Below are 25,805 nucleotides of genomic sequence, written 5' to 3'. Positions count from 1 at the left end.
ACTCCTGGTACTCCTGGTAGACCTGGTACTCTTGGTACTCGCCTGGTACCCCTGGTACCCCTGGTACTCCTGGTACTCCTAGTACTCCTGGTATTCCTGGTACTCATGGTACTCCTGGTACTCCAGGTACTCCTGGTACTCGCCTGGTACCCCTGGTACCCCTGGTACTCCTGGTAATCCTGGTACTCGCCTGGTACCCCTGGTACCCCTGGTATCCCTGGTACTCCTGGTACTCCTGTAACTCCTGACACCCCTGGTATTCGCCTGGTATCTTGGCACCCCTGGCACCCCTGGTACTCGCCTGGTACTCCTGGTACTCGCCTGGTACTCCTGGTACTCGCCTGGTACCCCTGGTACTCCTGGAACTCCTGGTACCCCTGGTACTCCTGGAACTCCTGGTACCCCTGGTACCCCTGGTACTCCTGGTACTCCTGGTACTCCTGGTACTCCTGGCACCCCTGGCACCCCTGGTACTCGCCTGGTACTCCTAGTACTCGCCTGGTACTCCTGGTACTCCTGGTACTCGCCTGGTACTCGCCTGTTACTCGCCTGGTACTCCTGGTACTCCTGGTACTCCTGGTACTACTGCTACCCCTGTTACCCCTGGTACCCCTGGCACTCCTGGTACCCCTGGTACTCCTGGTACTCCTGGTACTCCTGGTACCCCTGGTACCCCTGGTACTCCTGGTACTCGCCTGGTACTCCTGGTACTCCTGATACTCGCCTGGTACTCCGGGTACTCCTGGTACTCCTGGTACCCCTGGCACCCCTGGCACTCCTGGTACTCCTGGTACTCCTGGTACTCGCCTGGTACTCCTGGTACTCCTAGTACACGCCTGGTACCCCTGGTACTCCTGGTACCCCTGGTACTCCTGGCACTCCTGGTACCCCTGGTACCCCTGGTACTCCTGGTACGCCTAGTACTCCTGGCACCCATGGTACTCCTGGTACTCCTGGTACTCCTGGTGTCCTGGTTTTCCTGGTACTCCTGGCACAATTGGCACCCCTGGTACTCGCCTGGTACTCCTGGCACCCCTGGCACCCCTGGTACTCGCCTGATACTCCTACACCCCTGGCACCCTTGGCAACCCTGGTACTCGCTTGGTACCCCTGGTACTCCTGGTACTCCTGGCACTCCTGGTACTCCTGGTACTCCTGGTACTCCTGGTACTCCTGGCACCCCTGGTACTCGCCTGGTACTCCTGGCACCCCTGGCACCCCTGGTACTCGCCTGGCACCCCTGGCACCCCTGGCACCCCTGGTACTCGCCTGGTACCCCTGGTACCCCTGGTATCCCTGGTACTCCTGGTACTCCTGGCACCCCTGGTACTCCTGGTACCCCTGGTACTCCTGGCACTCCTGGTACCCCTGGTACCCCTGGTACCCCTGGTACTCCTGGTACTCGCCTGGTACTCCTGGTACCCCTGGTACTACTGGTACTCCTGGTACTCCTGGTACTCCTGGTACTCGCCTAGTACTCCTGGTACCCCTGGTACTCCTGGTACTCCTGGTACTCCTGGTACTCGCCTGGTACTCCTGGTTCTCGCCTGGTACTCATGGTACTCGCCTGGTACTCCTGGTACTCGCCTGGTACTCCTGGTACTCCTGGAACTTCTGGTACTCCTGGTACTCCTGGCACCCCTGGTACTCGCCTGGTACTCCTGGCACCCCTGGCACCCCTGGTACTCGCCTGGTACTCCTGGTACTCCTGGTACTCGCCTGGTACTCCTGGTACTCCTGGTACTCCTGGTACTCGCCTGGTACTCCTGGTTCTCGCCTGGTACTCATGGTACTCGCCTGGTACTCCTGGTACTCGCCTGGTACTCCTGGTACTCCTGGAACTTCTGGTACTCCTGGTACTCCTGGCACCCCTGGTACTCGCCTGGTACTCCTGGCACCCCTGGCACCCCTGGTACTCGCCTGGTACTCCTAGTACTCCTGGTACTCGCCTGGTACTCCTGGTACTCCTGGTACTCCTGGTACTCGCCTGGTACTCCTGGTACTCCTGGTACTCCTGGTACTCGCCTGGTACTCCTGGTACTCCTGGTACTCCTGGTACTCGCCTGGTACTCCTGGTTCTCGCCTGGTACTCATGGTACTCGCCTGGTACTCCTGGTACTCGCCTGGTACCCCTGGTACTCCTGGTACCCCTGGTACCCCTGATACCCCTGGTACTCCTTGTACTCCTGGTACTCGCCTGGTACTCGCCCACCAGCGGCAGCAGGCGCCACGTGTTGCCGAGCAGCGGTAGGGGGCGCGGCCCGGGGATGTCCTCGTAGGGCCGCGCGTGTCCCGGGCGCGCGCCCCCGGCGGAGCGGCCCCACCACGCGGGCCGCCAGGCGCCCATCGCCGGCCAATAGCAGCAGACCTGCTGGCGAGACCTCCTCCTGGGGGGACAAGAGCGTGCGGAGACAGACGTGAAGCTTCTTTGCCAAGTAATACCTCGACTCGCAAGTAAAACAGCACATAGAGAGAGAAAGATAGAGAAAGAGAGGGTAAGAGGGAGAAAGAGATAAAAGGAGAAAGAGTGAAAGAGAGAGAGGGAGAAAGAGAGAAAGAGATGAAAGGAGAATGAAATAGAAAGAGGTAGAAACAGAGAAAAGTAGAATGAAAGAGAGAAAGCGATAAAAAGAGTGTAAGAAAGAGAGCGGGAAAGAGTTAGAGAGAGAAAATGAGAGAGTAAGATAGAAAGAGAGAGAAAGAAGACAAATTGTCTAAATAAACACTATTAACGAGAGTAGCTTGGCTTCTGGGTTGTAGCCACGTCGAGCAGTTACCTCCTGCTCCCTGATGATGATGATGGCTACTTCAAAGTCGACCGAAACACGTCGTCGATAACTTCACTTTGGACGCGGCTACAACCCAGAAGCCAAGCAACTCCAGGCTATGACCGCGAAAGCCCGCGATCTTTATTATATAATAATTATTACTCACTTCTAAATAACTGATAAGGAATTCAATAACCAATAAAATGATTAATTACCGATAAATATCACTCGCTGCTGAAATACAACGAAAAAAATTTTGTACGTGTTACAGTGTCTTCAAACAATTCTGCCATTTGGAAACGCCAGTTCTCTAAACGAAATATGAGATTCATAACAGGTAGCGCTATCTATGCGGGAAATGCAAGGACTGTCTCAACAGCGCTCTCTACGCTGCTGGTTGAAAAAGGAGGAAGTGAGTGCGCTGGTAGCAAATATTAAATTCTAGAAACTCACAGCTGACTGTATAGGATGCCTATATCGATTTTCTGCAACAAGCGCATACGCACACTCTCTGTTTTATTCTTTCGTTCATATATCTCTCTCGGTTATATATTTTTTTGGGGGGGCGGGAGACAAATCATAGCACAAAGAGGAAAACGAAAACGAGCCCAGTAACGTATATAGCATAGTGCTCTGTTTATATTATATCTTTGGCCAAGTACCTGTTCTTTTTTCATCTCGTCAGAAACGATTCACAACAATGTTTCATGAAAACGTTGCATTAAAATTTGGCCTTGAAATGTTACTCTCATCGAGACCAAATAATTTTCATTTCAACAAAACGTGAGCGAGTATTTCAGTACTCGCCATATATTTGTCATGTATAACCTTGGGAATGAGCAAATTCGCGTGTTCTTAAGTTGCAAATACACTTATAATACGAAAGTTTGACACGAAATTTAGCGTAGAATTCTTTCAAATAATGCCGAGCGTGATATACCTACGCAAATTGTATTTACTACTAAATTTAAGGACACGAGTCACACGTAGTTCCCACACCCGCCGATAGAATGCGCTGCCGGAGCAGCTACGTCGACCTTCGAATCATTCCATTCGCAGACCGAAATTCGAAAATATTTAATGAAACGGCTCCGATAAAAGTTCAAAAGAGCTTGCAAAAAAGTACGGAACTTCTGCTTTGGACCTGATTTTCAACAAGGAATTTGATTAAAATACTGCCCATCTTATTAAAATTAACTGAACAGTTAATACTCTAACAATGCACTTTGGCTTTGTGAGCCATCCTCCACAAATAGCAGCACTGTCTGTTACACATTTCCGTTTTACTTAAACAAAAGATTCCTTTGAAAACCTGTTACCAAGAAATAGTTATAGTAGTAATATAAGAAATATATTGCAATCTTGTACAGCACATAGCTACAATTATTTTTTACACATATAACATATTTTATTTTAGAAAAATACTCAGTATTCTTTATGAAAAATGGCACTTAAATTTATATTTTAATTGATGTTACGTAATTTATTTTAACTATGGAAAAGATAATCGAATACTCAATAATTAGAATTTATTTAGTTTTATTTTGCCTATTAATATGCGCAGTTAATACTGGAAATCTAGAACGGTTTACAAATATTTATATTTGAGGTACTGGGAAAACAACCACATAAATGCCTGGGTAAGAATCCGAATCCAGTATTATTACTGCGGACACTATTTTGTAGAGATACAATGTTTTTCATATAAATGTACAAATTCATGAATATCTTTACGTTTTCATGAATATTTCTGTTCCGTTTGAAAAAAAAAATTACAGTGCAGAAAATGAACTCAATTAAATAAATATTTCTTCGTTGTTCCAGAAAACTCTATCTTCACGAGAACTGAGCTTGGACGCTAAAGGCTTGAGAGCTATTTAGGCTAAGTGTTTGATAGCACCTAAAGATGATTCATATGACTTCATGATCATAGTAATTAACCCCAGGTTTTGTAAATTTGCGAAGACAATCAGTAATTTGAGAACATCCCTGGATAATTTGTAGCCAGCGTACTCCGCAATTTTAAAGACGAAGATTTGAAAGTGTAGGGAAAGGCCTCTAGCCATCACGACTGCCAACTCTTGATCGCCTGCGAAAGAAATTAAAATCGCTGTTGCCGTGGCCAGACACGAGAGCATCCTTTAGTTGTGCGCCGGGCCGCGAGGGAGCATTGCACTCGCTGCGCCCTCATTACCGCCAGCAACTACCGGCAACTACTGGCAACGTCGCGCTCCGGGCGAAGTGGCAACACTGCCTTCCCGCCAAGCGGTACGAAGCGTCTGTTTCACGTGTAACATTCATGGGGGAGAAACTCTAATTACACCGAGACTGAGACCTAGTTTTTTGTTGACGTGACAACGTCTAATAAATCGATGAACGCCGGCTGCACGCACGAAAAAGTGTCCCGTAACGCACATTGTCCCACTACGGATGTCCCACTACTGATGTGTCCTGTTATGCTCATTGGACGCATGCGTGGTATCTCTCTTCCACTAGATTGGAACAACCATCGATTCGACTTTTCAATCATGTTTTCGTCGTTTGAATTATAAATATTATGTAATTTAACGATCGTCCACCGATTTTCAGCACAATCGGTACGGTTATTTAAAATTAATGTTGAATATACAAATACGTTTTTAACGAACAATGATGTTTTACAGTTACACATAATAATTCAAATTACACCCGGGATCTTTTGCACAATGTTTTAAAAAATATTGTAACACATTATAAATAAGTTTGGTATATTTTGGATGCGTATTTGTTATAATATCGTTTTATAAAAACGAAATAATATTATTCCCTTACGGTGCTGCTATCTACGGTGACGGACGCGAACCGAACGAAACGTGCTCTCTAGCAGCTGGCGCGGGAACCAGGCACTCGTCAACACATATTTTCCTTTGTTTATCGCGAGGGGCTTTATTATTAATGAATTATAAATAAAATTTCGTGTCCGGGTCTACAATTGCATATCATTTTGAGCACTGGAAGACATAAAAACATAAAATATTCTCAACGAATTTTAATCTGTGGTTTTCATTGCTTATTACAAAAACAATTTCGACAATACAGGTTAATTATTCTTGCATTTTAAAAATCTGATTACTAGTATAATTTCAAGTATTTATTCTTTTATTATTAAAAAAAGTAGCATCTGTCGGAGAGTGCAGTAATAATAGGTTATGTTACAATTGACTAAAAAATTATGGTGATTCATATAATTGATGATAGATATTTGATTACATTTATTTACATGAAAACTTTTTCATAATTATATTTAAACTTTATAGCAAAACGCCAGTTTTTAAAATTAATTACAAGTCATCTACACGTTAACTGTTTCGACGACTGTTTATAAAGTGAAGTGAAAAGTTAATGTGGTTTTCATTGCTTATTACAACAAGAATTTCGGCAATAAAGTTTAATTATTCTTGCATTTTAAAAATATGATTACTAGTATAATTTCAAGTATTTATTCTTTTATTATTAAAATAAAAATTATTCAATTTTATTCATAAAAGTATGCAATCATTTCATCAATGTTTTGTTATGACGTTGTGACGTTAAACTATCGTCTGTAAACCGACTTTACAGACAACCAATTTTTTGGAAACATTTGTTTCTATTAGTGCGCGATCTGTTGAGTTAATTTATGACTGGTACTACAGAAAGTCACCATTAGAAGCGCTATCTGTAACCTTTTAAGGTGACCTAAGAAACAACTAGGGGGTTAACAGCGCTACCTAGCGACGTATTATTCACACTACTTCGAGAGAAAAGCAGCTGTACTCATTCCATGGAGTGAATTAGAAAATATGGCAGAATTCTGCCTCGTCCTTTAAAATTATGGCAGTTTTCCGTTATGGTATTTTTCCGTCTTTTTCGAAGAGGCCAGGCGTAATACTTCCATTGTGGTAGTTTTCCAGTATGGTAGTCTTCCGTCTCCCCGACCGAGACACCCACTCCCTTCAAGGGATCGCAGGTGGACTGGTTCAGGAACCCAGAAGACAGCTCGGATGGGTCTGGACCAGCAGAGGTGTCGTGCTGAGCCAACAAATGGCGCACGTGTATCGCGAACTGAGCGCGAGTACAACCGTGCATCCACGTGCTCGTCGGACACATCGTAGCAACCTCACAACATCGTCCTCGTACCATACAGAAGTACTATACCTGCAGCGCCAAATTACTAGTGGGTGATGCCACCGTTGAGGAAGAAGACGAGAAACTTTACATTGGGCTTGGAATTTTGCAGACTACCCTTAGTAGGTCACAGGGCGGACAGTGAACTCCATTTCATACACTTGCCCAACCATACGCTGGCCCACATGTTAAGTAATTGGTACATGTCCAGACAAGTGGTTAGAGACATAAGTTTAATTTCATTCAAGTGAAACCATGTCATTACAAGCACTAAGTGTGGCATTACGTCACACTTCTGAATGTACGTGCACTGAAAATGTACGAATTAGATATTCCATAGGTAAGATTTTCTTTTTAACTGTATTCGTTTATGTGAAATATGTAATTAAAATTATTTTGTATATTTTTAGTTTAATTCAGCAAGGACAGATTTTTAAAAACGAGGTCTATACATAACATACTTGAACTATGTACTTTAAAATCTAGTCATCGAACCGTAGCAGAAATTATTTCAGCTAAACGAAGTCAGAAAAAAATTATTCTGATCATTTTTATTTATTCAGTCCAAGTTTAGAAATTGTAAGTCATAAGGAACTTGAAGCATGGTCCCCACAAGGGTGGGGCAGGGTGGACCCCTGGGCCCAGCCCTGCTTATTTTTAAATGTTTAACTATTATAAGTCTTTACAAACTAGAAAAACATATTGAATATTTTATAAATAAAGGTTAGTTTGTACTTATAAAATAGTAAACATAATTATACCCTGTATTTTCAGGTTAAATAACATTCTAAAAGGAGTGTAGGTAAGAAATAACCATGCAATTATAATGTATCACGTGACTGTAAAATAGGGGGGGGGGGTTACCCCCTTCGTAAACGATCCTGGGTCCAGGGCCCGTAATCGAAAGGGGGGGCCATGACTGGAAGATAAATGTAGAGACCTGTAAAATTCGCGATTTAAAATCCCTAAAGGATAGACTCCATGATCCTCCATGCACTCGTGCAAATTACATCTGCTGATTAGTTACCGACTCGTAACACCTGTTGACTGGAATGATCGTGATTCGCTAATTCTTCTGTTAACGATTTTTCATTGGCCCAGAGTCCTTCATATAAACTGTGGCCCAATCACTGAAGCAAAATAATGTCAACAGTGTTTGGACTCTATCCTATCGCGAAATGAATCCGCGAATTTTTCAGGTCTCTAGTGATTAGGGCCGAGAGAAAAGTTGCATGATCCGTCGGAGGGCTAGAGCTATGGAGTAGTTAGCAGGAGTGAGCATGATGTGGGTGAGCAGAAGCGGTTCCGCGCGTGATCTCTCGAGCATAGCCTCACGTGCGTGATGCAGAACCAGTTCACAATCACCGCCGCCGCTGGCCGACTGCACCGCAATTAGAAGGTTGAAGCTTTCCGCTCGCCGCTGACCGAGGAAGAGTGAAACTCCAGTGGCTCCTGCATCGACACGTACTCGTGTTGCATTGTGAAACAGAAGCTGTAATTCTACCAGGGGCGTAGCCAGGGGGGGGGTTTTAGGGGTTCAAACCCCCCCTTAGCCCCAAATCTTTAATTAATTTCTTATTCATCACTCAAACAAATTTCATATTAAAATTAATACAATTTTTACCATTACAATATTTAAATTTAAGTACCGAAAACGGCTAAAATAGCACTATTTTACACCTTAAAATCCCAATTTTCCCGGGGGAGGACCCCCGGACCCCCGCTTTAATACGGGGGGGGGGGGGGGGCATGCTTCTTAACACCCCCCATACACAAATCCTGGCTACGCCACTGAATTCTACACATAGTATGCAGGATGTCTCATAACTCAACGCAAAGCCGAAAACAGTTGATAGTCCAGTAAATTACGGTTATGAAACAACAAAAATAAAAAAGGGGGTTGTCTGTAAAGTTGGTTTACGGACGATAATTTTACGTGATAACATACATTTTTTTAATTTTCAAATATTATTTACAGTTTTTGCAAATTTAATTTAAATAATATGTTTAAATATAATCACGAACTATTTGTTATAAAAATTAATTGAAATCGAATCAATGTCAATAAATTGTTAATTTGAAAAGAAGAAATTGGAAAAAATAAATAAAAAAATATTAAATTGCTGCTTTTAAAAAGCCCGCCTTAACCTGATTGATTTTATAGAAGATTTTCTCGCACGGTGGTTGGCCGGTTCTTGCACGCTCGGCTCAGGCGGAACGTGACGAGTTATTATTTTTCGTGCGTGCAGCCGGCGTTCATCGATTTATAAGACGTTATCACGTCATAAAAAAAGTGTCTTCCCGAGTTGTAGGCATTTTTCCCGCCTCAAAATGTTTCAATACACAACCCTGCACAAAATAATTTAATAATGAGACTAAAACTATCTGCTACGCAATCATAAATAACCCTACTATTGATTGCATTGCAAAATAATTTCCAAAATGCTGTAATTTTAGGAAAATAAATATTTGAAAGACTTTGCGGTAGATTTATTTTTTCAATCCGGTGAATCTGACAAGTCATGCTGTAAAAAGAAATACTTTGCTCACTCAGCAAGTTGTTAAGCGGTGCGATGTTTCCTGCATCTCGCCTGCTAGCCCCGGGTGCCATGAGGGGGGGGGGGGGGACTGCACGGTGGCCACGGAGGTGACCAGTCATCTCTCATCTCAGAAGACATCTCTTATCTCAGAGAACATCTCTCATCTCAGAGAACATCTCTCATATCAGAGTACATATCTCATCTGAATGTATATTACTCAAATGAGAGTAGATATCACAACTGACAGTGCATTTATCGCCTGAGGTTACATATCTCCTCTGAGAGTAGCTACATTTCCCAACAAAGAGTCCATTTCTCAAATGAGAGGTAATTTCTCAAATGACAGTTCTTTTCTCAAAAGACAGTACTTTTCTCAAAAGAGAGTATATTTCAAAACTGGGAGTACATTTCTGAACTGAGAGTATATATCTCAAATGTGAGTACCTTTCTCAACCGAAAGATTTTCTATATTGAATATTTTTTTTTCAACTGAAATTATATAATGTTTTATTTTTCAATTAAATAATTTTTTTTTCCAACTGAAGCTATATCTCGCCGGATATCAGTACGATGTGCCGGAATTGAAAACATGACACACAGTTAACTATTTTAACTATATTTACTAACAGGTTAAACTGACGTGTTGGAACTATGAAGGAAATGTTGGCTCGTGTTCTATGCTTCTACAGCTATCTCAATTCAATACGTAATCTAATAAACAAAACGTGGTAGGTATAAACGGGGTTCTATGCTTCTACAGCTATCTCTATTCAATACGTAATCTAATAAACAAACCGTGGTAGGTATAAACGGGGTTCTATGCTTCTACAGCTATCTCAATTCAATACGTAATCTAATAAACAAAACGTGGTAGGTATAAACGGGGTTCTATGCTTCTACAGCTATCTCTATTCAATACGTAATCTAATAAACAAACCGTGGTAGGTATAAGCGGGGTTCTATGCTTCTACAGCTATCTCTATTCAATACGTAATCTAATAAACAAAACGTGGTAGGTATAAACGGGGTTCTATGCTTCTACAGCTATCTCTATTCAATACGTAATCTAATAAACAAACCGTGGTAGGTATAAGCGGGGTTCTATGCTTCTACAGCTATCTCTATTCAATACGTAATCTAATAAACAAAACGTGGTAGGTATAAACGGGGTTCTATGCTTCTACAGCTATCTCAATTCAATACGTAATCTAATAAACAAAACGTGGTAGGTATAAACGGGGTTCTATGCTTCTACAGCTATCTCTATTCAATACGTAATCTAATAAACAAACCGTGGTAGGTATAAACGGGGTTCTATGCTTCTACAGCTATCTCTATTCAATACGTAATCTAATAAACAAACCGTGGTAGGTATAAACGGGGTTCTATGCTTCTACAGCTATCTCAATTCAATACGTAATCTAATAAACAAACCGTGGTAGGTATAAACGGGGTTCTATGCTTCTACAGCTATCTCTATTCAATACGTAATCTAATAAACAAACCGTGGTAGGTATAAGCGGGGTTCTATGCTTCTACAGCTATCTCTATTCAATACGTAATCTAATAAACAAAACGTGGTAGGTATAAACGGGGTTCTATGCTTCTACAGCTATCTCTATTCAATACGTAATCTAATAAACAAACCGTGGTAGGTATAAACGGGGTTCTATGCTTCTACAGCTATCTCTATTCAATACGTAATCTAATAAACAAACCGTGGTAGGTATAAGCGGGGTTCTATGCTTCTACAGCTATCTCTATTCAATACGTAATCTAATAAACAAACCGTGGTAGGTATAAACGGGGTTCTATGCTTCTACAGCTATCTCTATTCAATACGTAATCTAATAAACAAACCGTGGTAGGTATAAGCGGGGTTCTATGCTTCTACAGCTATCTCTATTCAATACGTAATCTAATAAACAAACCGTGGTAGGTATAAGCGGGGTTCTATGCTTCTACAGCTATCTCTATTCAATACGTAATCTAATAAACAAACCGTGGTAGGTATAAACGGGGTTCTATGCTTCTACAGCTATCTCAATTCAATACGTAATCTAATAAACAAACCGTGGTAGGTATAAACGGGGTTCTATGCTTCTACAGCTATCTCTATTCAACACGTAATCTAATAAACAAACCGTGGTAGGTATAAACGGGGTTCTATGCTTCTACAGCTATCTCTATTCAATACGTAATCTAATAAACAAACCGTGGTAGGTATAAACGGGGTTCTATGCTTCTACAGCTATCTCTATTCAATACGTAATCTAATAAACAAACCGTGGTAGGTATAAACGGGGTTCTATGCTTCTACAGCTATCTCTATTCAATACGTAATCTAATAAACAAACCGTGGTAGGTATAAGCGGAGAGAAGAGGTTCCGACCTGGTGCGAGAGGCAGAGCCGGTACTGAAGCAGGGTTTCCACAAGGAAAAAATATTTCGTACCAACTTAGGCGAGAAAAAAGTACTATATTTGAAAAAAAAAGTACTAAATTATAATTTGTTATGGTTTTAACAATTTAGGAAGTTAAAATGAAATTGCAATGCTCTAACTTAAATATCACACGACACACACATAAATTCCATAGTTTTTAAAAATAATTACGCTTAATAATAAAACTTATATTAAAGAAAAAATAGTACTAGATCTGAGCGTAAATGTACTAGACCACTAAAAAAAAACTTATAAAAGTACTAAATCTAGTAGGAAAGTACTGACTGTGGACACCCTGTACTGAAGGCGCTGCTGAGAGACTTGCTGGCTTCACTCCACTCCGAGCTGCGCGGCGTCTCGGCTGGACTGCTGTGTCTGGCAACACTGGTGCGCGGGGAACTCCCACCACCCCTCCACCGTGTCACGTGAGCACCCTCCTCCCCTCTACCAGCTTTCACCACCACCACCTTTCCCCAACGGTCGGGCATCGCTGCTGCTCGCGGACATCCGCCAAAATCGAGTGTAGCTTGCTGGGTCAGGCAAGACTCTAGGTGCGTTCCAGGCCGAAGTCTTTGTGCATAATCACGCTGCGATTCAGCCAATTACTCAGAAAGTGTATCATGTGTATGCATGTGCTTTTTCCGGGGATTGACCAGCCCTGGCAGTAATTGATGCCATGTCTAACTCCCCTGTCTCAAATCTAGAGTCATGGCCCCCACATTCGATTACGGGCCCTGGACCCAGGATCGGAGAAGGGACCCCCTCCCCAACCCTCCCAGAAATTTTCCTGTCACGTGCTACATTATAATTGAATGGTTATTTTTCTGACCTACACTCTTTTTCAGACTGTTTTTTTTTTTTTTTAACCTGATAATAGAAGGTATAATTATGGTTGCTATTTTTTATAAGTCCAAACTAAGCTTTATTAATAAAATATTCAATATATTTTTTTCTAGTTTGTAAAAAAATTATAATAGTTAAACATTTAAAAATAAACAGGACTGGGCCATGGATCCAGGGGTCCACCCTGCCCCACCCTTGAGGGGTTCATGGTTCCATTCCGAATACTTTATGCACAATCACGCTGGGATTCATGTCAATCCAGAAAGTGTATCATGCGTATCTACGTGCTCTTTGTCCGGGGATTGGCCAGCCCTGGCAGCAAATGATGTCATATAACTCCCCTATCTCCAATTTAGAGCACAACTAGTTAAGTACTAGTTAAGATGCAGGATCTATGTGATAATCGAAGTGAATTTTAAAAACTAAATTAAATTTTTGTTTATCTTTTATTTATATTTTTGTAGCGAATTCGTTGCACATATATTCACTTGTAATCATCTACAAATACAATATTCTCGCCAGTTAGTACATCTAGAAGGCTTGAGTAAAATAAAGTTTGTTTCGAATTTTGAACTACATATAATGAAATATGGTGTCACTATATCTTGTCGTTTTCATGTTTCATGTTATATCTCAGTATTCAATGTAAGTTTCTTATAAAACTTAAATATTTTTATCACAAAAAGAATTTGGATTTATTTTGTTTTTTTCATCGTTCCAATCAACAGCTCAGTAAGCAAACACTACGATACTATAATGTTAGGGGTTTTGTATTGCTGAGTAGTAAGATCTTGAAAGATAGCAAAGTAGCTAGCTGTGTATACTTGGTATAGTGGGCAAGAGAGGAAGAGACTTTGAAAAACACACATTCCTAGAATTTCTATATTTATTTATTGGTTTGAAACATTCCTGCCAACAGTATGGATACTTTTAGAACATGCACAACACAAAACAGATATAACATCAATCCAAGACATACATCAGTTGGGCACTGCATAACGGTAGGCACCACATAGGCTACGGGTAGCCGCTAACCACAACCAACATGCACCCACTGAGGGACAGTTAAATACTACATGACAACGTGGTACGATTAGGAGGCTATTATCATCTTATTGTTACCTAAGTAGCTTTTAATGTGTAGTTGATGTCCCTAGTAATCAGTTCATGTTATATTCCTGTCACCACGTCGTAACGGCTCTAGTTCAGTCGACGAGTCGAGAGGCCACACAGCAAGTCAGGCAACTGTGGGGCGTGGCCTGAAGTCAGGAGCTGGCGTGGGTTCAAGGCAGGGCCGCAACTAGGGTCTCTGGCACCCGGGGCATAAATGGATTCATGCGCCGTCCCCCCCCCCCCCTCTTTTTTTGCACGTACCACGCCGATAAAGCGGGGGGGTCCGGGTTGCCCTCCCACGGGAAAATGGTGCTATGTTGAAACGTTATATTGTAAATCAGGTTAGACATTCCTGGCATACAAGTTAAAAAAAATTTTACCAGTTACCAGTTGTAGTAGGAAGGAATTACAATGCAAGCCGGCGATTTCGGCGCCTCCACAGCTTTGCGCCCGGGGCGTATGCCCCGCTTGCCGCCCCCCCCCCCCCTGCTAGTAGCGGCCCTGGTTCAGGGAACCGCGGGACACAGGAATCAGTCTCCTGGGAGACAGTCCAGAGCCTGGTCCCGCTGTGCAACTCCACTCTGTGTCGCAATTCTGAGCCAGGCTCTACGCCCTCTGCGCTGCCACGGAGCAACCACGGAGCAACCACGGGGCGACTGGAATGCTGCCCCTTGGATGGGCAGCCCTTCAGGATTTTCCTGACAGTGGTTAGTTTGTAAAGTGACCTGACCTAACCTAAACTAACCTGACCTGACTTAAACCAGGGCCGGCGCGTCCGTACAGGCGAACTAGGCAACCGCCTAGGGCGCCAAGTAGCTGGGGGCGGCGCATATAATATGTTTGATTATTGAAACTAGAGAAAAATTGATTTTTGTAACAGTTTGGAATGTTTATATTGATAAAAGTAATTATTTAAAGTCCACGGTGACCTGTTTATGATTTGTAATAAGTAAAAAAGTAAAAAAGAAACAAGCCTGCTTACATTTTATTGTTGACAAAATCTTACGTGATGTATTTTGAGGCAAGGAAAATTTTTTTTGTGGTGTCCTGCGGGGTGGTGGGGGGGGGGGGTTCATTTAAGTTTTTCGCCTAGGGCGCCAATTTACCTTGCACCGGCCCTGACCTAAACTAAACTAACCACTGTCAGAAAAATCCTCAAGGGCTGCCCATCCAAGGGGCAACAATTCAGACAACATTTCAAAAACACTACTGTCAGAAAAATCCTGAAGGGCTGCCCTTCCAAGGGGCAACAATTCAGACAACATTTCAAAAACACTACTGTCAGAAAAATCCTGAAGGGCTGCCCATCCAAGGGGCAAAAATTCAGACAGCCTTTCAAAAACACTACTGTCAGAAAAATCCTGAAGGGCTGCCCTTCCAAGGGGCAACAATTCAGCTCCCCCGCAACCACAATTCATGTCCTCTACCTGCCGCTTTTAACTTTGTTAAATAATTTTAATAAGGAGAGCTCTATTAATGACCTCCATATTGTTTTTTACATTTACGTGTTTATTCCCTCTACATAGCCTTTATTTTTTTTTAAGTTTTTATGTTGAATTTGTGAATAAAATATTTTGATTTTGTCTCATTTTTTACTGTCTTAAAAGTCAATGTAGATACGGAGAAAATACATGTTGCGGCTCTACGAAAAAAAAAAAAACTTAAGAATTTTTTTACTTAATATTTGGCTCATCTCACTCTAACGTTAACAGACCCCTGAGCTAGGGTGATTGATTTGTGGAGGGGGAGGGGCAGTTCTGATACAGGGCTTTTCGTGACGGATGTCTGTGTCATTCCACATGCCTCGACTCTGACAGTTCTGTCACTATTGATCTGTCAGTGGCGTTTGAAAACAAATTAATGGAAATATTTATGTGTTTGTAAAAAAAAACATGTAATGCTTTGCAAGTGTCATATTGAAAGAAATACTTTTGATTTAGTCAAATTTAACACCTGCCACTGCAGCGTTGTGTGACGTGATCATTGAGGCCCTTCAATATTCAATATTTTCCTTGCACTCTCATGTAAAATATACACTAAGTTGGTTTGCAACAAATATTAATAATATTTTAAATTTGATTATATGTTATAGTTGTTTAAAAATTGCATGATAATTTGATATAGCTGATAAATAATGAAATGTAACTACCAAGCCTATATTGGTACTTTAATGTAAAATGTAATCGGGTGGATGAACTTCACACGGTATGTGAAGGTCAAGGGTCAAGGCTAAATGTCAGGGATCACTGATTTGCATCTAGCACCTCAACTGAAGGCTGCCTTAGCTATGATACTGAGTTGTCTGGTATCTAGGGTCTGTATTATACGAGAATCAACCAAGTAGCCAGTTTAAGGCGAGTGAAATACACGCGCGCGTAAAATGTAGGTTGCAAGTTTCAAATTTCTTATCTCTTATATAGCAGTATATCTCATATATAGTAGTGATCAGTCGATGAGGAATTAAATTCTTAAAATTATTTTTTGTAACCTACTTCCATTAACTGTTGTTCATGTTCCACTTTCTGTAAGATTCACACTAGTTTAATGACCAACTTTCTAGGTAGGAGGAGGAGGAGACTATCTTATTTTGTTATGAATTAAAACAGTCATAACAAGAAAAAAAATTTATAATTTTTTTATAATAGACAAACTTGAACAAGAAAAAAGTCTCCATACACAATGAAACATGTATAATGTATCTTAGAAAACAAAAAAATTCTATCAACATAACAGTAATATAGGTAATAAACAAAATGCATTTACTTTTGTACATAAAAAGTTTATAAAGTGGCAATTATGAAATAATATACATATGTTACACACTAACAGTCATATATTTATTTTAATGGCTTGTTATGTAAGACGGCTGATGTTTGGCTAATATGTACATTAGTATATTCAATGGTTTTGTTTCATAACGACTTTTATGAGCCTGAAGTTTTTAATTGCAATATCAATAAATAATTAATCATACATTTACATGACTCAGCTATGCCTGACTTTCGTGCAGATTAAAACAATCAATTTTAAAAATGTACACATTGTTTCTGTGAATGAAGTACTGCATAGTAAGAAAATGCTGCTGTGGTTATTCAGGCAGGAATGTGCACTTGACTCCGCCAGGGGTGTCACTGCCGGGGCACCAGGCGCAGTCTCAGCGGGCCGTCAGGGGTGTACATGGGGTGCACCCTGTACTCGAGGGGCCGGTGGTGGTACTCCAAACGGAAGGCTTGCACCATCTGCAAAAAAAAAAAAAGTGCACAACTTTTACGTAGGTACACTGTTAACGATTTTTTTGTAATAGGCTTGCTGGCAGCCTGGCGGGAAACGACAAAGTCGCCCCCGAAACAAACCAGTACCAACCTCCCAAACCCAATGCGGACAAAAATGTCCAAGCTCCCGCCCTTTTGCTTATTAGTCTATTTCTACTCTGTCCAACTCTTCTTCCAGATCCATCCTTCTGTTACCTATCACCAACCTGCACGCCTAATTCATGATATTTGCACCCCGCATGAAAAGAGCCCAGGGGTTTCCCCTGTGTCTATGCAGGTTTTTACCTGGGCCCAACTTATCTAGTTTTATTCTATAATAGTCAGCGAAGGATATTAGACATGGCTAAATCGTTGCCATGGCTGGCCAATCCCCTCCTAGCACATGATGCATGCTACATCTTTTGAATGGCGAACACCCTGCACGAATATAGCGTATAGGCTTCGGCCTGGGACGCACTTAAGAGTCTTCCCAACCCATACCCCTGCCGCACACTCATAGCTTTAAGGGGCCCGCCTCGTCAGGGGTGTATGTGTGTCAGTGAGGCGGGATGATAAGCGCGACGCTCGATGGTATTTCTAGCGCGGTATCGCCCCTAAGCACTAGGCTCTGAACTGGCGCGCAGCCTTCTCGTCGTCAATGGATAACTGTGAAATTTGAGCGGTGACCGTATTTTTATATTACGGGTAAATGAAGATAAAGGTGTAATGCAAGTCCCTTAAGGGCTTTCAAGAATCTGTACCACTTGTTTTACACCTAAAAAATTACTCTGAAAACATGCGTTTCAGCCGTTTTAACTCTTCTGGAAATAGGTACAGTTTAAAAACATGATCCGAAATCAAAAGTACTTTTCGGGCCTCAGCGAACTCTTAAATGCTTTTCGAAAACATACCCCACTCGGATGTGTTGAGTAGTTTTGAAATCGCGTTGTTTTTCCTGAAGCTCTGCGCACCGTGTGTGTGTGACCAGGTAGGCGGGGGCCCCTTAAGGTAGGTTAGAGAAAAATAAAAATTCAAAAGTATTTCGGCCTTGAAATGGTAGTGCCGTGTTGTCCCCGGGAGGAGCGGACGCGCACCTTGGCGACGAGCGCGTGTATCTCGAGCTGCGCGAAGCGGCGGCCCACGCACATGCGGCGGCCGAAGCCGAAGGGCAGCGCCGCGAAGGGGCTGGGCCGGGGGCGGGCTCCGGGGGCCAGCCAGCGCTCCGGCCGGAAGCTGCCCGCCTCCGGGAAGTGGCTCTCCAGCCCGCTCATCACCAGGTGCTGGAACACCACGTGCGTCTGCGGCGCGCGGCCGCCGCGGCGCCCTGTCTCCAGCACGACAACACAGCTCCTCCATGCACACTGTACATTCACAACACATTCCTTCGGAAACCACTTGCCAAGAAATATGTTATAAGTAGGGACACCTGTATTTCGCGAATACATTTCGTGTCAAGGTATTTCACAAAACACTGTAGCTTTTCTCGTGTGGTTATTGGCTGAGGTCGGTGAGAGGTGTCGTCCCGCTCTTGACGGGGCCAATGAGAATGTGGTCACCGTACTGCCTGCACCCTCACAATTTGCCATGACTCTTAGAAAAAGCTACAGTGTTTTGTGAAATACCTTGACATGAAATGAAATCGCGAAATACAGGTGTCTCTAGTTATAAGTAGAGTCCCGGAAATTTCGCGGATTCATCTGGCCTCAGGATAGAATAATTCAAAGTTATATGTGTGCTCGACCCATGTTTACTTTCCCATTGGTTGATTTCTTAGCGAGAACATTTTTTTTTTCCTTGTTTTCGGCACTACCTGATTCGCTTACTTCTCTCCTAGCTGGACATCGTTGGCTCACGGTCGTAGAGGGGCGTGTCCAGATAACTGCGGTCCAATCATGAACACAGTGCGACGGTGTGGAGGTTTGCATTCTAGCTTGCGACTAAATGAATGCGCGAAAATTCGCGGATTCATTTCACGACAGCCTGAAATTCAAATAGTTATACCTCAGTGCTGCCTCTGCTATTGGCTCACAACTCACCTGGATGACTCTGGGCCAGTGAGAAACACTCGACCGAAGCTGTGTCGGAATCACAGGCTGCTACGTTGGGACATCTTCGCAAGACAGCAGCCAATGAGTGGGTGACATTTGACAGAGTGTACGTAGAACTATAAAGTTCATCCTAGAGGTCATTGAACCCGCGAATTTTTCCGGTCCCTATCAATGTGTTTACAAAGTTACAGTATCTTTCCTTGTGGTACAGTAGAGTCCCGCTAATCCGCACCCCGCTAATCCGAAAATCCGCCTAATCCGAACAGGGCTAGGACAAAAAAAAATTTTTATTTCATTTAATAACTAAGAAAAGTAAAGAAAAACAAGTTTTTTTTCAAGTAATATTGTACGTTTATTAATATGTACATAAGAAACTTATAATTTATTTATTTATCTATCTATCTATGTGAGTAATTAAAAATATTATATGACACTAAATATATATGCTAAATAATAAAGGTGCATTTTTCGTCTGACCTTCCTTACATATTTGATATATCAGACACTAAATACGCCTCAAAAAGACAATATTTGGCATTATATGACAAAATTCCGCCTAATCCGAATTTTCGCTAATCCGAACAGGGTTCGGTCCCAATTAGTTCGGATTAGCGGGATTCTACTGTATTACAAAAGGAAACTTTTGTGAAAGTACAGAAAGTGCTTGTTTGTGTGACCAGTCTTCACGGCGCGTCTCATTCATTAATCATCCACTTGAGACCAGCAGAGACGTCTCCTCAGATGATTTGGAAAGTGGGTTGGGGGGGGGGGGAAGTGGTTTTGGAAGTGTCGAAGGAAGTGTCATGCTGACGTGGCGATATTGGAGTGCGCTGGTTCTTCCTGCTCCACCCACGCGCTTGAACATGACTGGCAACCTTCTGTCCTCAGTACAACACTTGCCAAACATGTGGTTGGATAAACAGCTGGAAATAATATTTATTGATAGAGACCGGAAAAATTCGCGAATTCATTTCGCGATAGGCTAAAATACAAATCGTTATACCTCATTGCTGCCTCTGCTATTGGCTCACAACTCACCTGGATGACTCTGGGCCAATGAGAAACACCCCACCAAAGCTTTATCGAATCACAGGCTGCAACGCTGGAACGTCTCACAAGACAGCAGCCAATGAGTGGGTGGCATTTGACCGAATGTACGTCGAACTAATGGAGTTCATCCTGGAGGTCATTGAACCCGCGAATTTTTTCGGTCCATATTTATTGATAATTAAAGAGTTATTTATTTCGTTGTTTAATTAAGTGCCAGCCAAAGGCCGTAGTTAAAAAAAAAGTTGTTACTGCACAAAATATATAAAAAACAAATACAAAAACAAATACTAACATAGGTATAAATTTAAATAAAAAAGATACGTAAATGGATGGCGCTGATATCCTAGTTATTAGCCACTACATTTTATAAAACTATTGCAGTTATTAAAATAAAAAATTATAAAGAATAAAAAGAAGAAAAAAATTATAACTAAGAAAATGTTACACTAAATTTTAATTTCCCAAAAAAACACGTGTTCTTTCACAAAATACTGAAAAAAAAAGAAATGGCTTTCATATGTTCTGTGCGAATGTTAACCAATATTACTAGTTACGTTTACTATTATTTGTCATTTTAGTTTCCTCTGTGACCATAAAAAAAAGGAACAGTTTCTGAACATGCAGACTGGGCGAAGTTTCTGGATCCTGCTCGCAGCTTGCTGCTGATGCTTCGCTGTCTCCCAACACAGGCTCAGTAGAGAGCCTGCCAGGACACAAAGAGAATTGGGAAAGGACACACGGGCACAGGACTGGTGTCCTTAGAGAAGGTATACCCACCCCTTTGGGGATCCTGTAGCCGGCGATCACCGAGTCTCTGGTCAGACAGCGCCCGTTGCCGATCACCACCGGGTACATCCTGCCGACATAATTAGTTATATTCATTTGGTACGTTATTTGAATGATTCATGCAACGAAAGAATTTTGATTTAATGCAGTGTTTTTTGGACATACGCCAGGGGCGCATCAACAGGGGGGGCAAGGGTATTTTGCCCCCCCCCCTTCTGAAACCTTAAAGTGGGGGCAAACGGGGGCAAAGAAAATGCTGTGTAATCAATTTTTAGATAATAAAACTGCTTAAATAGCACCATTTTCCACCTTGAAATACAAATTTTCACGTACCCCCCGCTTCAATAGGGGGGATCGATGATTCTTTATAAAAAGGTATATTGCCCCCCCTTTGGAAATTTAGTTGTTGCGCCCCTGACATACGCCATTGCAGTTTTGCACTGTTTGTCATGGAAAAATTATTAAACTTAAAATAAATAATATGACAATAAAAATTCACAGAAATTTTATTTATTTCTATTTTAAATTTTTTTCCACGACAAAAACTGCAAAACTGCAAATTGCGAATGTCCAAAAAAATTGCATTAAATCATCTTAATTTGGGTTTAATTTTAATGGTCCTTGCAACAGGGAAGATTAATTTCAATGTTTCCGTTTTTTTATGTGTGACATCTGAGCTCACTGTATACGGCATTTGCTAAGTAGTCATGTCGTGGTTGGAACGGAGGTCGCGTGGAACGGAAACGAGAGACCACGCTGCCGACATCTGTGGCGGATAACGCGAACCAAAGTTCACAAAACCAAAGGGAAACTCGATTGTAATATCAGTTTAATGAATTTTAACAAGATGAGAAGTATTTAAATAAAATTCCTGGTCGAGAATCAGGTTCATAACTGGGTTTCAGCAAAATATTTTTTTTTTCCTTTTATCGGAGTTGTTTTGTTGAATAGTTTAAAAAAATTGTGATAAATAGTTCAAAGTTTGAACTATAGTAAAAAATATGAAAATAAATAATGTGTGGGTAGAGACCACATTCGACAGAAGTGAAACATCTTGCTTATTAGGTAAAGATAGAAATAAATTATTAGTATTTTTATTGAAAAAGAGATAATAACTAAGAATAGTAAGATGAGGGTTTGATTTGAAATAAGAAAAATTCCCTTTTTCTGAGCCCTGTATTCTCACATCCGTACACTGGCACTTTTTGGAGCCTCTTTTGGCGATTTACTCCCGCCTCTTATATACTTCTGCCTTTTTATTACTTTTAGGCATTATGCTAGATCAAAATCGTCAGCTGAATAAAATCGAACATAAATTACACTTATGAAGTCTGTCTCGCAAGTCTGGACGTCCTTTTGACATTTCATATCACAGTATTGTTGACTTAACAAAAATAAATTACACTTATAAAGCTAACCTATACAACTTTTTTACATTTTCAATTACACTATTCACATAAAAATTAATGATACTTATAAAGTTAATTGCACAAATCATTTTTTCCCACACGAATAAACAAATTGTTGTACTCTAAATAAAATAAAATGGTAGCGTTAATCGTTACCCGATATGAAAACTGAGGAGCAGACAAACAAAAGCAGCATCATACGAGAATTCCGTAGCATCGCTGCTGCGTCATTTCTACCTCTCCCCTGCCGTCTCCCCTTCCGGCCGTTACAACTAGCATACGGCATGCTCCGCTAGTAAGTATCCTCCCAATCCTGCAGTCTTCCCATTCGACCGCTAGTGCATATTGTGTTGGAGTGGCGTCGCCGCTGACGCACTCTCCTCCTCTACCGGTTCCCCCACCTTACTGTTCCCCCAATTCGGTCGGAATTTTCGTAACGCTCGAAAATGATAGCTCCCTCGGGGAAAAGAAGTTTCACTTCAAAAATCAAAGATAGCAGGGGGCCGAATCTCCCCTAATGCAAATATACAGTTATGACCAAAGGCGTATTTCAGCTTTTTAACCTGGGTGGCAAGGCATACCGGGGTGACATGGCATACCGGGGTGTCAAGGCATACCGGGGTGGCAAGGCATACCGGGGTGTCAAGGTATACCGGGGTGGCAAGGTATACCGGGGTGTCAAGGTATACCGGGGTGTCAAGGCATACCGGGGTGGCAAGGCATACCGGGGTGGCAAGGCATACCGGGGTGGCAAGGCATACCGGGGTGGCAAGGCATACCGGGGTGGCAAGGTATACCGGGGTGTCAAGGCATACCGGGGTGGCAAGGCATACCGGGGTGTCAAGGCATACCGGGGTGGCAAGGTATACCGGGGTGTCAAGGCATACCGGGATGGCAAGGTATACCGGGGTGTCAAGGCATACCGGGCTGGCAAGGCATACCGGGGTTGCAAGGCATACCGGGGTGGCAAGGTATACCGGGGTCAGGGGGTTGTGGAGTTTCCCCACGTGTCAGGGTGTCCTCCCCCGGGGAAATAAAAAAAAAAGAACTGTCATTATATTGTTTTTTTTTTTTTAAGCTTTTTCAGGTTATTTTCACTACAAATCACAAAATAAATGACTAAAAATATGCATGGTTAATAACTTTGATTAACACAATACATATATTTTTCTATGCTAAGTAAGGGTTGATTGATAACGCTTGTGAGATAATGTTTCAGGATTGTTTGCGAGTGGTCGAGACAGCAGGGGATAGCGGCACCTCAGGGTCTCCTTGACGCAGGCTTTGAGGTAGACGAGGCGGTCGAGCGCCGCGGCCGTCAGGGGCGGGTCCCCGGGACCCAGCTCGCGGGACACCTCCTGGTGCAGGCGCCGCTGCTGCTCCGGGTGCAGGCTGAGCTGGTACAGCACCGAGGCCGCCGCCGCCGACGTCTGCCACATGCGCCAGCCACCCGCCACCTTCAGCGTCCCCGTCTTTGATGCTCAGCGACTGATCAAGAGTTAGACAGCCCTGGGCTGATTGTGAGGACGCTCCCCCGCCAGGTGTGTGTTAAAATCAGGGAGTCCCAAGCTTTTCCAGCTCACAAGCGCATTTAGTTTTAGTGTTTTTATGTCTCGGTCTAGTTGAAATATGTAGGGTAGATGCAATGATGCTAGATTAATAATGCATGCGAAGACACGAGTTCAGCGCGACCCTCTCTTCCTCCTCCCCCCCCCCCCCCCAGATCAACGCGCCCTAGGCTGCAGTCTAATTAGCCTAAGGGTTGCCCTGCGCGAGAGAGAAGCTGCTAAGCTACTTCTGGCCTCAGGGCCGAACACTGCTCTTTGAAACCTAGTTTCAAGGGCCTGGCTGCGTAACATATAATCTTCCAATTGAATAGCTTTCGGCAATAACAACCATTGTACAAAACATTATTCAATTTTCTGCATATATTGTTGGTCTATTCTTTGGTGATCCCTTGCGGACATGCATCTAACCAACAGTTAAAGCAAAAAAAAAACACATGGTCTGTACGATATAAGGCTGTGAAGTATGGTGATTCAGAAGGAAAAAAAAACCAACAATTGTCCACATATTATAAGCAAAAATAACCATTGTCCATAGTATTATAATTTTTATTTTATTTTTATGTATGCTGTCATGTACATGTTGCCACACTTTGTTTTGTTTACATTTACGTTATTTATTTTTCGGTTTTCAACAATTTTTTTAAAATATTTTTATGTATGCTATCATATACCAGATGCCGACCCTTTTTTTTTACATTTACATTGTATATTTTTTTATTTAAAATCCAATCACCTCCAGGGGAAGAAGAATCGCCTTCAGAAGAAAACGAATCACGTCCAGGGGAAGAAGAATCACCTCTAGGGGAAGAATAATCGCCTTCAGGAGAAGAAGAATCATGTCCAGAGAAAAAATAATCACCTCCAGGGGAAGAAGAATCGCCTCCAGGGGAAGAAGACTCATGTCCAGAGGAAGAAGAATCACCTCCGGGGGAAGAACAATCCCCTCCAGGGGAAGAAGAATTGCCTCCAGGGGAAGAAGAACCACCTCCAGGGGAAGAATAATCACCTCCAGGGGAGAGGTACTGACCGTGTCGATGCCCACCAGGAACATGTCGACGGCGAGGACGGCGGCGACGCGTGGGTCCTGGTCGCGCTCCAGCAGTCTCTCCAGCAGCGAGGCCTCCGCGTGGCCGCCTCGCCGCTCCAGCCGCTCCAGCGCCGCCTCCACGTGGCCGCCCGCGATGCTGCGCAACACGCGCCCCCGCTACAGACCACTCCGTGCATGCGTCTGTGGGTTCCTCGAGCAAGGTGCAGATTACAAACATTCTTTGTAAAGGAGGGGGGGAGAGAGAGAGAGAGAGAAATAGCTTCATTGTGGCCACAAGATGTTGTACAAGTGTTGCTGTCCAAAGTAGTACATAATAGTTCCTCCGGCACCAGGCTTCAGGCTGTGGATTGTGGATTGTCGACGCCATCTTGGATTGTGATATCACAGTGGTCATCTTGGATCTTTCATCTTGAATCCACCATATTGTATATGACATCTTGGATTCCACTATTTTGATTTCTGACATTTTGTTTTCTTAAAAATTGCCGCATTTTTGAATGTTGACATTACCATTGAAGTTTTCGTTATTACCGCTATCTTTAAAATACGTAATAACTATCAGAAAAAAATGGAACATTTTTAAAATTTATAAAAAGAAATCATTAATCAAATTTTAATTTAAAAATGCCGAAATTTTGAATTAATACATCACCGTTGCACATTTTTTATGGTCGCCATCTTGGATTCTAGGAATGTTGAATGTTTCGTTATGCTAGGTATCTTAAGTGTGTATGATGTCATCGTTGCACATTTAGTAATGGCCGCCATCTTGGATTATAGAATAATTTAATT

The 25,805-nt window shown here is 42.5% G+C and overlaps 1 protein-coding gene across 1 annotated transcript in view; it reads right to left on the bottom strand.

The window, feature by feature from the left end:
• The window catches only part of LOC134538787 (probable cytochrome P450 301a1, mitochondrial), a 94,906-nt gene that overhangs the window by 39,384 nt on the left and 29,717 nt on the right, over positions 1–25,805 (bottom strand). The window contains exons 5-10 of the mRNA XM_063380279.1: positions 24,993–25,149; positions 23,658–23,827; positions 20,980–21,058; positions 18,199–18,402; positions 16,986–17,092; positions 2,198–2,387 (exon numbers count right to left, since the gene is read on the bottom strand). Coding sequence (XP_063236349.1) covers positions 2,198–2,387; positions 16,986–17,092; positions 18,199–18,402; positions 20,980–21,058; positions 23,658–23,827; positions 24,993–25,149 — 907 coding nt within the window. The remainder of the gene's footprint in view (positions 1–2,197; positions 2,388–16,985; positions 17,093–18,198; positions 18,403–20,979; positions 21,059–23,657; positions 23,828–24,992; positions 25,150–25,805) is intronic.

This window comes from Bacillus rossius, chromosome 14 (genome assembly GCF_032445375.1).
Source record: "Bacillus rossius redtenbacheri isolate Brsri chromosome 14, Brsri_v3, whole genome shotgun sequence".
Taxonomy (NCBI): Eukaryota; Metazoa; Arthropoda; class Insecta; order Phasmatodea; family Bacillidae; genus Bacillus; species Bacillus rossius.
Note: the sequence above shows the minus strand (reverse complement) of the source record. Positions and strands in the feature narration are given on the sequence as shown.